At 37.2% G+C, this 15,048-nt stretch overlaps 1 protein-coding gene across 2 annotated transcripts in view; it reads left to right on the top strand.

Annotated features, from left to right (window-relative positions):
* Positions 1-15,048, top strand: part of DIAPH3 (diaphanous related formin 3) — a 503,501-nt gene that overhangs the window by 64,791 nt on the left and 423,662 nt on the right. For both annotated transcript variants that reach the window (XM_047756273.1, XM_047756272.1), the window contains one exon: positions 9,028-9,132. In XM_047756273.1, coding sequence (XP_047612229.1) covers positions 9,028-9,132 — 105 coding nt within the window. The remainder of the gene's footprint in view (positions 1-9,027; positions 9,133-15,048) is intronic.

Raw genomic sequence — 15,048 nt, 5'->3', positions numbered from 1 at the left:
CTGTACAGGCCTCAGTCAACCACACATGTTAATAATCTCTTCCAGGTCACTGAGGTTGTATGTGGCTCTGCTCATGCTCCCTGAAAACACGGTGGGTTTAAGTGTGGTCGATTTTACCTGTGCCGTTACCACTGCCTCTGGAATTGGACTTTGTTTCCATTACTGTTTTTGGCTGGGGCTGTGAGTATTATCTCTGGTTCCAACTCCATCTCCTAGAAATTTACATGCATTTCATGTTTGCCCCAAAACAGGATTAGCAGATTTACTTCGGGAATTTTTGTTTCATCTCATTTAACAAATACCTAAAAAGTATATGCACTATGACAGCGATAGCAAGTGTAGAAAAATTCTTAAAAATTATCTATGAAGGAAGAAAAAGAAAGACATGTATAAAAGAGAGCTAGGGTTGAGGTGAGGCTTTTTTCTTTTAATTTTAATCCATTAAGGATTAACATGTTTGTATATTGAGACCCAACCAACTGAGAAGAATTTAGTGAAATGGGATTGAAACAGGGTAATTGATGTACAATGTCCTTTTAGGAGGTGAGAGGAAAGAGGATCCAGAGCGTAAATGAACAGGATTATCTTTGGAGAGATGTAGGAGTTGAGACAGAAGGATTAGTGTACAGATAAGTTGTTAATAGAGGAAACAGGAAATTGAACGATAGGTTTCTTTTCATGGAAGAAACTGAAATTTTTTTATTGAAAATAATAGGTAGAGGTGATGGTTTTGTAGCTCCTGGAGAATGGCAGGTTTAAAATAAGTACTGTAGGGAATGTGAAGAGATACTCATAGGATTTCCCATAAATGTAGGAGGTGATGGCCCATTGTACTGGGATAAATGGAGGGGATCACGACATTGTACTGGGAAAAAATGGAGGTTTTATTGAGGTAAAAAAATAGGTGGATTGGGAATGAGATAAATGAAAAGATAGATGATTGAGGTCCGAGAAAAGGATCTTGGAGATTATGATGATACCAGAGGTAGAACAGTTAAAAATGTAAAGGCCCTGGTGTGGCCATGAAGACCATGGCTGAGGAGAGTGGAAATGAAGATTGCTGGTTGTGGGGGAAGCAAAGGACTGGGTGTGAAGACGTGGACTGGCAGAGGGTCAGCACAAAGTGTCAGCTACTGAGCATGCCAGATAGGTTAGCCCCAGAAGATGGGATTTTAGATGATAATGGAGATAAATAATATGGAAATAAAAATGGAGAGACAAGATAAACCAGAGTTCAATTCTAAGCTGCAGGACCATTTCTCTAAGAGGGGGTAGTACATATCCCAAAGGGTTGTTGGTGAGTATTAAATAGTGCTTATAGGAGTTCCTGCTTTGGCACATTGGGTTAAGGATATGGCATTGCCTCGGCTATGGTGTAGGTCAAAACTGTGGCTTGGATTAGATCCCTGCCTCGGGAACTTCCACTTGCTGTGGGTGTGGCCAGAAAAGAAAACAAACAAACAAAATACTGCTTATAAGTATTTTAGCATAGTGCCTGGTTCAAATTTAACTGTTTTTGAAAGATTGTAGACATATTGGGTCCCTGTGAAAAGGTATAGAAAAGATTGCTTGGAGAATGAGTGAGAAGGATGGATCACAGAGCGGATTTGGAATGAAAAAGGCAAGAAATGTGATGCCTTACCTTTAGGTTTTGAGTGGACTTCTGTTACCTGTGTCGTCTTAACTGCTCCTCTTGGTAGACTCAGATTAGTCTTAATAGTGGTTTTTTTACTTCCCTCTCTTCCATCATGTTTGTGTACATTTATTATAGACAAATATACTACAACTTACTCCTTTTGTTTAGTGGGCTTTTACTTTATTTTTTAAGAATGGGGGTTGTTCCATTTTCCTTGTTCCATTCAAATTATTATTATTATTTTGTCTTTTTAGGGCTGTGCCTGCAGCATATGGAAGTTCCTAGTCTAGGGGTCAGATCAGAGCTACAGCTATCGGCCTACACCACAGCCACAGGAACACCAACACCAGATCTGAGCTGCATCTATGACTAAATCACAGCTCTTAGTAATGCCAGATCCTTAACCCACTGAGCAAGGCCAGGGATCGAACCTGTGTCTTCATGGATACTAGTCAAGTATATTACCACTTAGCCACAGTGGGAACTCCTCAAAATTTTTATAGAGTAATTTTAATGAATAATTTAGTTTTTTTTAAAAATCTTAGACTTGCAGAAGAGTTGCAAAAATAGTACAGAGAGTTCTTGTATACCCTTCATCCAGCGTCCTCTGATGCCAACATCTTATATAGTTTTAGTGCAATTTTTTGTGGTTGTTGTTGCTTTTTAGGACCGTACCTGCGGCACTTGGAAGTCCCCAGGCTAGGGCTTGAATTGGAGCTACAGCTGCTGGCTTACGCCACAGCTGCATCAATGTGGGATCCGAGCTGCCTCTGTGACCTACACCACAGCTCACGGCAGTGCCGAATCCCTGACCCACTAAGCAAGCCCAGGGATCAAACCTGGCGTCCTCATGGATACTAGTTGAATTTGTTTTGGCTGTGTCACAATGGAAACTCCCCAGTGCAATTATTAAAACTGAGAAATTAACATTGGAGTTCCCATTGTGGCTGAGCAGAAATGAACCCAACTAGTATCCATGAGGATATGGGTTCAATCCCTGGCCCTGCTCAGTGGGTTAAGGATCTAGCATTGCCATGAACTGGGAAAAAAAAAAAAAAAAGAATTTAATGTTTGTGCAGTACTTACTAAGAGACTTTATTCAGATTTGGCTGGGTTTCGAATTTGTGCACGTTTCCTGTTCTAGACCCAACCCAGCATCACACCTTGTGTTCGGATTTCTGCGTCTCCGTGGTCTCCTCCCATTAGTGGCACTTCCTCATCTCTCATGACCTTGGCACTTACCAAGAATTCTTTGTAGCATGCTCATCATTTTTTTTTCTTTTGTATTTGTTTCCTACACTTCTGAAATCTGCCCTCAATGCCAGTCAGTCTTACATAGTGAAACAGCACAGTGATTCAATTTAGGTGTAGTTTTTAATTAGAAAGTAATTAACTCCTGGAAAATTACTTTTTGATGCTGCAACTCCCAATACCCGCAGGCAAAACTGTGTTTAAACACATGTATGAAGGTAGTGCTATAAATGAGTTAATTCATAATGTATGTCACTAAGGTATTGATAGAACCTAACAACAAAAACAATAATTACTCTTCACATAGACAGAAACTAAACTTTTGATTTGACGACTGCTCAGATATTTTTGAATGAGATATGTTCAGTTAAATAGCCAACTGATAAGATTTTTTTCCCTTTAAAGAAATAGATGTTTATTTATCTCATACCCACTAAAATATTAGCCTCATTCAAATTTTTCCTCAGGCCTTGTGCAGTTATGTGTTCTATGAATATCTTTTACAGTATTTTATTTATTATAGATATCTAATGAATTACATGTATATAAATACATAGATATATTGAAGTAAACTGCATTTCAGGGCTATATTAAAACCTGTAGCTGCAGCATCATTTTGTACCTATGCAGTGTAGTAGATGTCTTCTCCTGTGTTTGACTGGAGAATTGGTTTACACACAGTGACTTATATTGCTTGTTTAGGCCATAAATGTGTATTTCTGTGTTATTCAGTTCTGCTCCTTAAGAAGCCTTGTTGCCGGAGGCCAGCTCCGGCGGCCAGGGAGTGTACACTTTTTCCCGATAGGAGAGGGATGTGGCGTCGGCAAATGTACAATTACGGAGGCAGCCTCTTTGTCCCTTCTTTCAGGGCACTGGACTGCTCAAATTTTATTGGCATAAATGGTTGATTATATAGACAGCTTTTGGCTACAGATTACATCACAGTGTTAAAAGTACATTGGTTAACTGTTACATGGTATAGCAGCTATACATCATGTTTTAAGATCTTTGTTTTAACTAAACTTAGTGGGTACAATTTAGGGGCAATTAGGTACAATACATCATGTTTTAAGATCTCTATCCTAACTAAACTTAGTGAGTACAATTTAAGGGCAATTAGGTACAATACATCGTATGGAAAGGAGGAGACAGTACAAATCATCCCATGGCCAGCCAGTCTTTGCAATTTGAAGAGTTCACAGACACAAGAATTTGGCATTCACAAACCTTGTTTGTAGACTGGTGCTTATCTTCAAAGTGTTATGGAAGGGAGATAGTGTAAGTAAATATAAACCAACTTAACTAAACTAGCTATCACTTAAAAGCTTTTAAAATCAAGGACAAAACTCACAGCTAGGTTTTTTGGATAATATATGTCTAACTTTTATGAACCTCATTAAGATCCTAACTCTAAAGTTTAGTCCTTCAGGATGAAATTTTTATTATACTATTGTTGTAATTTTGTTAAGTCACAAATCACCACAGGAAAATAAGAATGGGAAATAAGAATAATAAGTAAATAATCAGGAAAGACTGAGGAAAACTGAATAGCAAGTGAATAACAGAAAAGACTAAATCATCCATGGAACAACCTCCACTCAGCAACACAAAATGGAAATTATTTCCTGGGAAATTTAGTTTTCCACCTATGTCAGCAGGCGAGCCTTATTGTCTTCTGGGGCCTGCCCTCCGAATTGTATCGTTCAGACAGGCCCCTTTTCCTGATTAGGAGTTGTCCTCGGAACTGCACCATTCAGGCAGGCCTCTTTTTCTGATTAGGAGACTGCCCTCGGAATTGCACCGTTCAGGCAGGCTCCCTTCCTCGGCTTCTTGTATCTTCTTGGCTCCCTGCAAAGCCTTATTATAGTATAAAGTAAATGGTGTGTGGAGTTCCCGTCGTGGCGCAGTGGTTAACGAATTCGACTAGGAACCATGAGGTTGAGGGTTCAGTCCCTGGCCTTGCTCAGTGGGTTAAGGATCCCATGTTGCCATGAGCTGTGGTGTAGGTTGCAGATGCGGCTCGGATCCCGCGTTGCTGTGGCTCTGGTGTAGCCCGGTGGCTACAGCTCCGATTCGACCCCTAGCCTGGGACCCTCCATATGCCTCGGGAGCTGCCCCAGAAAAGGCAAAAAGACAAAAAGACCAAAAAAAAAAAAAGTAAATTGTGTGGAGAAAAGGAACCCGATTCCACTATTGGTGGGTTTGTAAATTGGTGCAACCACTGTGGAAAAGAGCATGGAGATTCCTCAGAAAACTAAAAATAGAACTACCATTTGATCTAGCCATTCCACTCCTGGGCATCTATCCAGAGAAAACCATGACTTGCAAAGACACATATACTCTAACGTTCATTGCAGCACTATTTGCAATAGCCAAGACATGGAAATAACCTAAATGTCCATTGACAGAGGAGTGGATAAAGAAGATATGGTACATATACACAATGGAATATTATTCAGCCATTAAAAGGATCAGAATACTGGTATTTTTAGCAACACGGATGGACCTAGAAATTATCATGCTAAGTGAGGTCAGCCATACAATGAGACACCAACATCAAATGCTTTGACTGACATGTGGAGTCTGAAAAAAGGACACAGTGAACTTCTCTGCAGAACAGATACTGACTCACAGACGGAAAATCATGGTTTCCAAAGCAGACAGTTTGGGGGGTTGGGGGATGTGCTGGGCGTATATGATGGAAATCCTATAAAATTGGATTTTGATGATCACTGTACAGCTATAAATGTAATAATAATTAAAAAAAAGTAAATGGTTTTTAAAAATTTTTTAAAGATTTATTTATTTTTCTGTTTTTAGGGCTGAACCTGTGGCATATGGAAGTACCCAGGCCAGGGATTGAATTGAATTGGAGCTGCAGCTGCCAGCCTATGCCATAGCCATAGCAATGCCTGATCCAAGCCATGTCTGCAACCTAGACTGCAGCCTGTGGCAATGCTGGATCCTTTAATCCACCAAGTGAGACCTGGAATCAAACCTGCAACCTCTTGGATACTAGTCGGGTTCTTAACCTGCTGAGCCACAATGGGAACTCCAGTAAATTGTTTTCAAATGGTGTAGTGGACACTGTTGGTGCCTCTCCAAGATGGCCTTCAGCAGGCTGGTACAGATGTGCCCCAGGTATGAGTGTTGGCTCTTGCTGACTCACAGCCTCCATCTTATCCAGAGATTTGGCCTCAGGGAACTGGGGTCCTGCAGCCAATGGCTAACTGACTTTGGGGTCAAGGTTGGTGTCTTGCTCTGGGTGCTACTGACTTTCCCGCAATTCAGGCTCAAGCAAGAATCCAGCCGTGGCTACAGATTCGAATGTTCCTGTCCTGCCTTTTCTGGAGAGTATCCCCTCCCTTAATCACCTGCACTTGAATCCCAGTCTAAGTTCTGCCTCTATGGAACCTGACCTAAGACAGTGGAAATGCAATAGGATCATTTTGAGCAGGTGTAAACTAAGTAATATGAAAACTGATTACTTGCTCACAAGAGACCCATTGCAATTTCCTGGAAACTGTACTACACGAGGTGTACAGGCTCCAGTTCTCAACTTTCTAACTAGCCATGAGCCAGTATTTTCTGTTGTGTAATAAATACATGGCGCTTAGGCTATGTGATTTTCAGACTCTGATGCTGAAGTTTTTTTCTTAAGACAGGGGCTTGTTAAATGAAGATGCTTGGCTGCTCCAATGCCCCCCACCTCCAGGTTCTTGAATAGCTTTGGAACAGGCTCAGCTTAACTTAAATTGGAATTGTAGCATAAAATACAGATGTGCAGTTTTTGGAAAAAGCTTGTAATAAATTTCACTAGGACTCTGTGACCCTCAGAGATTCAGTACCAGTGTCATATTTAGACAAGAGAGGTGGGATAAGCCAGAGGAAAGAAATTGGGAGAACTCTGCATTTCTTCCTTCATTCCAAATATACAACTTTTGTGTATACATTCATGTTATCTTGAGGATACCTTTCCAGAAAGAAAGCAGTATCCTTTTCTTTCCTACAGTTCTGCACTTTGCAGTTTTATTTTGATTTCAGCCACAACTAATGGGCTTTCAATTTTTCAGTCTTCTTTATCTATTAAGTATTTTAATTTGCTAGTTAAAGAGGCTGGGTTATATTTGTCCATTAGACAGAAAATAAAAAGTATAGTGAATAATTTAAAACAGACATTCTCAGTGCTCTTAGGTACCCCTCCCATACCTTTTATGGTCATTGTTTCCTAATTTCCTCATTTACTTCTTCATGTTAAATTCTTTATAGATTATATAAGCTGTCTACACTCACAATTAAAATAATATAATGGTTTACTGTACTATATAATAAAACAGTATGTATTTCAGTATAAACAATTGGGCATGACTATTCAAGACGATACAATAAAGTCACATTCTGGAAATTGCCTTGTGCCACTGTGAGTGCAGCAGCTACAGTGTATGTTGATATAGGTGAGCTGTTCTGGTGATTCAGATATTGCAAGCAGTATTGTCCTGCGATACCTAAATTTCAGAAATGGAGCATACATGATGGTAAAGCTTAAAAAAGTGGTGTAATTATCATTTACAGAGTAGTCGGATTCTTGGAAAATTTAATGTATGTTAAAATTATATAATACAAAGTACTTAATATATACATTTAATTTTGTTGAGTTAGAATATTGGCTTTGATAAGTATGATTTTCCTTCTTTTTTTCTGTGCATCTCTCTGTGGGATACAGGACCATTTCCTATTGTGTAGGAATAGCCTATGTGTTGCAGAATGTTTAGCACATCTTTCCCCTGCAAATGCTGGTAGCATCACCTCAGTCACCATGACAACCAGAATGCCCAAGACGTTTTCAAACTTCTTCCTAAGTGCCACTAAGGCCTATTGAGAATGACTGGCTTAGAGAAAAGAAGTGGAACAAAATAAACCATTATTCACATTATAGGATGTTTCTAACCAGAACAGCCAAGAGTGATATTATTAATTGCTACCTTTTATTGACGTGTCAGATGGAACACCTTCTAAGGTCTTAAATATTTATATCAAGGTGAAATGAAGGGAATTTTGACTTTTAAGTGCTTCAAGGATTTGGTAGCCAAAAACTGAGTCAGCTAAAGGCATAAACTATAGTGTCTGAATTGTAACACCCTTATAAAACTTAGAAGAAATTTAACTTTCTGGGTTCCATAGGTGATCAAAGTCCTGATTTTTATGGGTCTGTTTCTGAGTGGATATGGAGTTTATATACATTCTAGCGTCTTACGTTGCACACAAATGACCCAAGGCTAAGCTCAAGAGGAAACCCCTTGAGCTGGCCTCCTTCAGCCTTTTCTGTCTTGGCTCAGTCTCCTTTCCTTTGTCAGAATAGCCTCTTAAGCAACTTAATTGATGGATTCTGGTCACAATTCATATCTTTATGTGGATATTCTTGGCTTATTTTTTTAGTCAGAATTAGGCCTGTAGCCAGATCTAGTTTACTTAAATCCTTATTTTGATTGGTGCTCTTGAGTATGTCAGATTTTTTATAAATGCAACTTTTATGTGATTTTGAACATTCAATAAATTAATTAATGCATATTTTTTATAAGGGTGGAGAAGAGACAGTTAAAATTGTAGAATGCTTTGCCTTTTGATGGGATCAGTGCTAGATATTTGGTATGTGCTTGAAGCAATCAGCATCTGGAAAGGGATTGGCTTATTTACCATTTAATTTTTATGATACATGGAGCAGCTCTTTCCAAATAGTGCAAGATAGCTTCAGGTGCAGCTGTTGTAAAAATATATTTATATTTTTCACATGGTACGTGTATTTCACAATTATGTATAAGTTGTGAATCTTAATAAGCTTATGGAAGGCAGAAACTTTCAACTGTGTAATTATCCATTGTGATGTGAATGTAATTTTACAGGTCTGCCATGAATTAAAAAAGTTTTTTGGTAAGTGTTTTCCTTTTAAAATGATCCAGAATATTCTCTTCATTGCATCTCCAGCTCCTTTCTCTCTTTCCTTCAGGCAGATCTACACATAAATCATTCCAAAACAATTAATGCTACTTTAGTCACAAATTATTGATTTTTCTCTTCATAGTGTGTGTAGAACTGCTGCTCTACTTAGATTCTAAACGAGGCTTTTTAATTGTGTTTTCCAGGAAGATATGAATTTAAATGAAGATAAAAAGGCACCATTGCGGGAAAAGGACTTCAGCATCAAAAAAGAAATGGTGATGCAGTACATTAATACTGCTTCCAAGACAGTAAGTAAAACTGTCTAGTTGAGAAATATTGCTGAAACATGTCGTAGTATCAAAAACAGTATATTTGTCTAATGAAGTGCTTAAGTTTGTGGACAACTGTAATCCGAGGGCTTTAGAATATATAATTAAAGGCACGGTATTATAATAAGTTTGTTTAATTTAAAAATATTTCTCATGTTATGACTTTAAAGCTGCTTTTGTTTTTTAGCCACTCACACTGTTAAGAAACACTGTGGTTGGTCTACTCACTTTAAAACAGTTTTCCTTGTTAGTGAATTAAATGGTTATTGATTTCTAATGTTTACTTATAAATTAGGATAATATTTATATTGTAGAAAAGTGATACCGATTTTACCCTAACTACCTAAGTCAGGATACATAATAGTGGTTTAGAGGCATATCTTTAATGTGAGTTTCCATGTGAATACAAATGAATACAATTATTTTGTAACAGACTATAAATGTAGACAGTGAAAGGAGCATTAAGCCTCCACATGGCTGCCCTTTTCTAGGGAAGCATGAAGTATGTGGGTGGAAGTAATGCCTAAATGTCTGAGAAACATGACTGGCACACAGAATCAATTACATTTGTTTCATGAAATAACAGATAAGCTTGACCAATCATAAAAAAAATGTGACTAAATGGACTGGATGAAAAATGTAAAATGGAAGTTAATGAAGAAGCAAGGCTTGGTAGAAAGACAATAGAAAATAATTTTGGCTGAACATAAAATTGAATTAGATTAGAAAAAAATAACGAAACACGCTGTAGTTTTCACTGATACTTTAACCTAAGGCCAGGTAAGAAGAATATAAGTTATTTATACTTTTACTCCATTTATATTCTAGATCAGTCAGTGACTCTGAGGTATTTCTTTTGGAAGAAAAACTCAAGTGATGTTTAATTTTTAAATGTATCTCATGTTTTGGCAGCCTGACATTCAGCTATAGGATTCACTGAGCACTGTGCTTTTCCCAGCTCTTTCTATGGATGGGCTCTGTGTCCTGACATTGAGATGGAAATTGCTTTTATCCCTTGATGGTACTCAGCCACCACAAATTAGAAGGAGTTAGAGCTCCCGTGTTTGGGATTGACCATGCTCTGTTTGATATTTTTCCTCTCTGATCCGTTATTTTCTCCTCCATAAAATGGGGCTAATACCTACAACTCAGGCTTGTTGTTACAATCAAATTGTTTATTTTTATTTTTTTTGCTATTTAGGGCCTAGGGTGCAGTATAACATAGAACATAACAGGTTTTTAACTGGTAGCTGCCTTGGGTGTGGGAAGTAGAGTAGCGATTGTGGTTTTTTTTTTTTTTAATTTCTTTGTGATTTGTTTATTGTTCTTACTGTTGAAATCATTATACCATGATTAAAAATGTAAGTAAATATACCTCAGTAAATATACAAATTTCCTATTAGGGAATGTACGTTTCTAAGACATTGATTTCCTTAAGAATGATTATTAGTGTCTGTGTGTCAGGCACTATTTAAAGTCTGTATGTCAGGCACTATTTAAGGTCCTGGAGTGTATCATTGTGTCCTGTGGAACAACATGGGACAAGCATAACAGAAACACACGAACATGTGTGATGTGGGGAGAAAAAGTGGGGGAGCAGAGATGAGTCTGCTATGTAGAGTCATTAGGGGAGACTCTTCTGTTAGGAAATTTAAATCCAATAAGTATGAATCCACGCAATATAATTACAAGAGATTTTGCTTTAGTTAGAACTGGTTTAGAAAACCTTGCAGTGGAGTTTCAGATAAACAGACTTTTTAATAGAACAAATCATTTTGAATTTCTTCACAGTGGATGTTTCAGTTTACATGCACTGATTTTAAACTTTAATCCTCTAATCACTTTGGACTAGAGTTGGAATTTATTTACCTGATTTAGATAATTAGATTATCAGGATTGAAATAGATTAGTTATCTGAAGTATGATTAAAGCATTTACTTGGTGTGTGGGGGGTCTTGGCTTTTCCTAAGAGGGTTCTGAATAATTCGGCAAATGGTTAACATTGTAGAAAGTTGAAAATGACCAGTCATCTGTTTTTGCTCTGGAAATAAAAACACATTTTCTTCATTCTAGGAAATGGACTTTGCCAAGCCAGTATATTTAGGTTAGTAAGTATTGAAAAAGTTTCTCTGAGAAAAATCAAAATTCATAGATAGGTTTTTCTATTTTCTTTCTTTTATTTTGTATTCTTTTCTCCTTTTATGGCCACACTTAGGGCATATGAAAGTTCCAGGGCTGGGGATTGAATCAGAGCTGTAGCTGCAGGCCTACCCCATAGCCATAGCAACACTGGATCTGAGCTGCACATGTGACCTACACCCCAGCTTGTGGCTACAGAGCGAGGCCAGTGATTGAACCCACATCCTCATGGGTACTATGTGGGATATTTAACTCACTGACTCACAGATAGCTATAGATAGGTTATTCTAGAAAGGATGGGGGGAGTTTGATCAAAAAAGAGCTGTGTCTTGAGAAAATATTAGTTGTATGTTCAATTTTATGTATGTAAATTTTCTCTGAGTAGAAAATCTAGAATTAGTTTGTTAATATTATAATAACAGTGAGAGTGATTTCATACTTTTCAGTATGTTTTTTTTTTTTTTGAGTTCAGTTTCATATGTTAATTTTGGAAAATATTGTCAGATACAGGTAAATCAAGTTGTTGTTCCATATGCTCTCCTTTTGCTGTCTTTGTTATTTAAAAGGCTTTTATTTTAATCGCTAGAAACTTCGGTGAACCATACATAGTTGTACACATTCTTGTTAAAGTTAACCTGGATAATTTTTTGGCATACATTTCAGGTTAGGGATTTGATCAGAGCACCCCTGCAGCACGGAAGCTTGGTACAAGTTTGTGGCTGGTACTTGGTATTAGATACTTACTTATCATCAGTGCCCTTATTTTGCTTCTTTGTCTCCAAATTCTACTTGTTTGCTGACTAGGAGAAAATTTCAGAGCCTCAGGGCAATGAACCAATTTCTTGTTAAGAAATTTCCTAATCTGTCTGGCACTTTAATTTCCATTTGTGCCAATATAGGGCAGGTTTTATTTATGTACAATTAAAATTATCTTCCAACAGCACAAATTCATCCACCTTTCTTATGAGTCGTTCTGAGCAGCCCCAGTGGTATTTAACGTTCTCCGCTATTACTGCATTGTGTTTTTGTTCAGGCAGGAGATAAATATGAAGAAAACAGTTTTTTTTTTTTTTTTTTTTTTTTTTAAGTAGGAAGAAATTATATTAGGATCAAATTAGAATTGTGTATTTTTGGTCTTTTAAAAATCTTACAGTTATTTAAGAAATCTTTTCTTTTATTCTAAAAAGAATAAAAGTAGTTTTTAAAACTGGTAGTTTTTAAAAAAACTACCAGATACAGAAACATTGTTATTTACTAATAAAATTTACTAGAATTTTAGAGCTTGGCAGAGTCAGTGATGCTTATCCCATTTGTGGCATTAGAGGTCATCTGAGGTTGAGGTTGTTTTCATCTTGGTTATTCAGGTTTTTTTTTTTTTTTCCTTTCTTTCTCTCTTTTTTTTTTTGCTTTTTAGGGCCATGCCCGCAGCTTATGGAGAGTCCCAGGCTAGGGATCGAATTGGAGCTACAGCTGCTGCTGGCCTACACCACAGCCCCAGCAACACAAGATCCAAGTCATGTCTTGGACCTGCACCACTACAGCTTATGGCAACACCAGATACCCAGTCCACTCAGTGAGGTCAGGGATCAAACTGGCAACCTCATGGTTCCTGGTCAGATTCGTTTCTGCTGTGCCAAGACAGGAATTCCTCTTTCTTCATTTAAGATACTTTGCCATGTTCATGTTTACTTTTTGGATTTTTATGAATGTAATTAAATTTATGTCTGATAACTATAAAAGTAGTGAAAACTTTGCAAGTGCCAGAAAGAAGAGGCTCGTGATTGTGATGGAGATAAAAAGTAAAGAGCAAATATCCACATGGATTGAACCTTTTAAAAGAAGGAACAGTTCTGAAGGAATAAGTAGCAAATTGAGAAAAAGTTATGTATGTACAATTGTTTTCAGTGAATAAAAGGCAAAGTTATGTCAATGAAAATAACCAATAAACAATCTATAATAGGAAGAGAAGATAATTTTATTTGAGCCAAAGTGAGGACTAGAGCCTGGGAGATAGCCTCTCAGATAACTGGAGAACTATGCCAGAGAAGTATGGTTTTCAGCACAGTTGTATGTCTTGTCAGAACAAAACATCAAACATCAAAAATCAGGGATATATTCCTTCAAAGTTTCAAAAAAACCCCTAAAAACACAAATCAACATGTACATAGTGAGTCAGTATGGCTTTGGCATCTGGGGAGAGAGTCTTATCATTGAAAGATTTTTAGCAATAGCATTTAATCTTTATATATTTAAATATTTTAAAATTTATTTTTATTTTTTGGCCATGTCCATAGCATATGGAAGTTCTCAGGCCAGAGACTGAGCCTTGCCACAGTAGTGACAACTTCAGGTCCTTAATCCACTGAGCCACTAAGGAACTCCTAATCTTTATTTTATTATTTTAAGTTTTATTGAAGTATAGTTGATTTATAAGTTTGTAATAATTTCTGCTGTACAATAACGTGATTCAGTTGCACATACACACACACATCTGTTCTCTTTCAGATTCTTTTCCCACATATCACAGAATATTGGGTAGTATTTCTTGTGCTATATAGTAGGTCCCTGTTGGCCAGTCTTTATTTTTAACATGGACAGCCTTTATAACTTGTCAGTGCACTCTTTTCTTTAAAGATTAAAGCAGATGTACAATATATGTTTGATAGGCAATAATAGGCTGTTTTAGTCAGCATAAAATTTGATTTAAATCATGTATAAGCCAGAATGATGTCCCCATACCTCAATATGTGAAAATTTCTTCCATTAGTTAATTGAAGAAATGAGGATAAAAAAGCTTCAGGAACAATAGTGCTCAGCCTTATTATCCATTAGAATTATCTGGGCAACTTCAAAAATCTCAGTGTCTGTGTCTTGTTGTTTAACAAATAAGTCAGAATTCCTGTAAGTGGAACTCAGGCTTTATTAGTAATATACACTCTCTTGATGATTCCAGAGGATGAAAACTACTGGACTGGACAAGATGAGCCTCATCACTAGATGTCTTTTAGTGTAATGTAAATTCAGCTAAAGACTCGAAGCTGATAGAATTGGAAGGCTGAGCATGGTGAACATTTATTCATAAAACTGTTAATCAAGCCACTGTGGGTTCAAGGCTAGTTTGCATGTGCATAATGTCAAAATGAATGTTCAAGGGGCATACTATAGCTGCTAAGAAATTCTCTGACACTCGGCCTCTTGTAGATATTATCAAAGGTTATCTACTGTAACTGATGGAAGAACTTGGTGTGGTTTGGAAAAAGATTCCCAGTAGAACAGGTATTAGCAAGAAGAAGAGTGTGCACGGTTTTAAAACTTCAGTGGTATGTGACAGCCCCTCATTAGTGCTGCAGCTAGGACTTGAAGCCAGGGTTTCTGATTTTTTTAACCTTTTTATTTTAAAGTAAAACACTGTTATAGAAGATACCAACAAATAAATATGTAGCTTAATGAATTATCATAAGAACAGCACCCAGGTTAATACGCAGAACCTTGTCAGCCACTCTAGAAAGCCCTCCATCTACCCTGTTCCACCTCAAACTTTGCTTTTTCCCCTAAATCACTACTTTACCTTTTTTAAGAATTAACTTCGAGTTTCTTTAGTTTTATCATCCAAAATTATGTCACCAGACATTATAGTTTATTATTGTTTATGTGTTAAAATTTGAAATATCTTTAAAGATTTTTTAATCTTCAGATTTCCTATCCTTTTATTGTCTGGATTTTGCTGATTGCATACTCATACCATATTCCTCTTTC

This window comes from Phacochoerus africanus, chromosome 13 (assembly GCF_016906955.1).
Source record: "Phacochoerus africanus isolate WHEZ1 chromosome 13, ROS_Pafr_v1, whole genome shotgun sequence".
NCBI classification, from domain to species: domain Eukaryota; kingdom Metazoa; phylum Chordata; class Mammalia; order Artiodactyla; family Suidae; genus Phacochoerus; species Phacochoerus africanus.
This window is presented reverse-complemented; position numbering and strand designations above follow the sequence as displayed.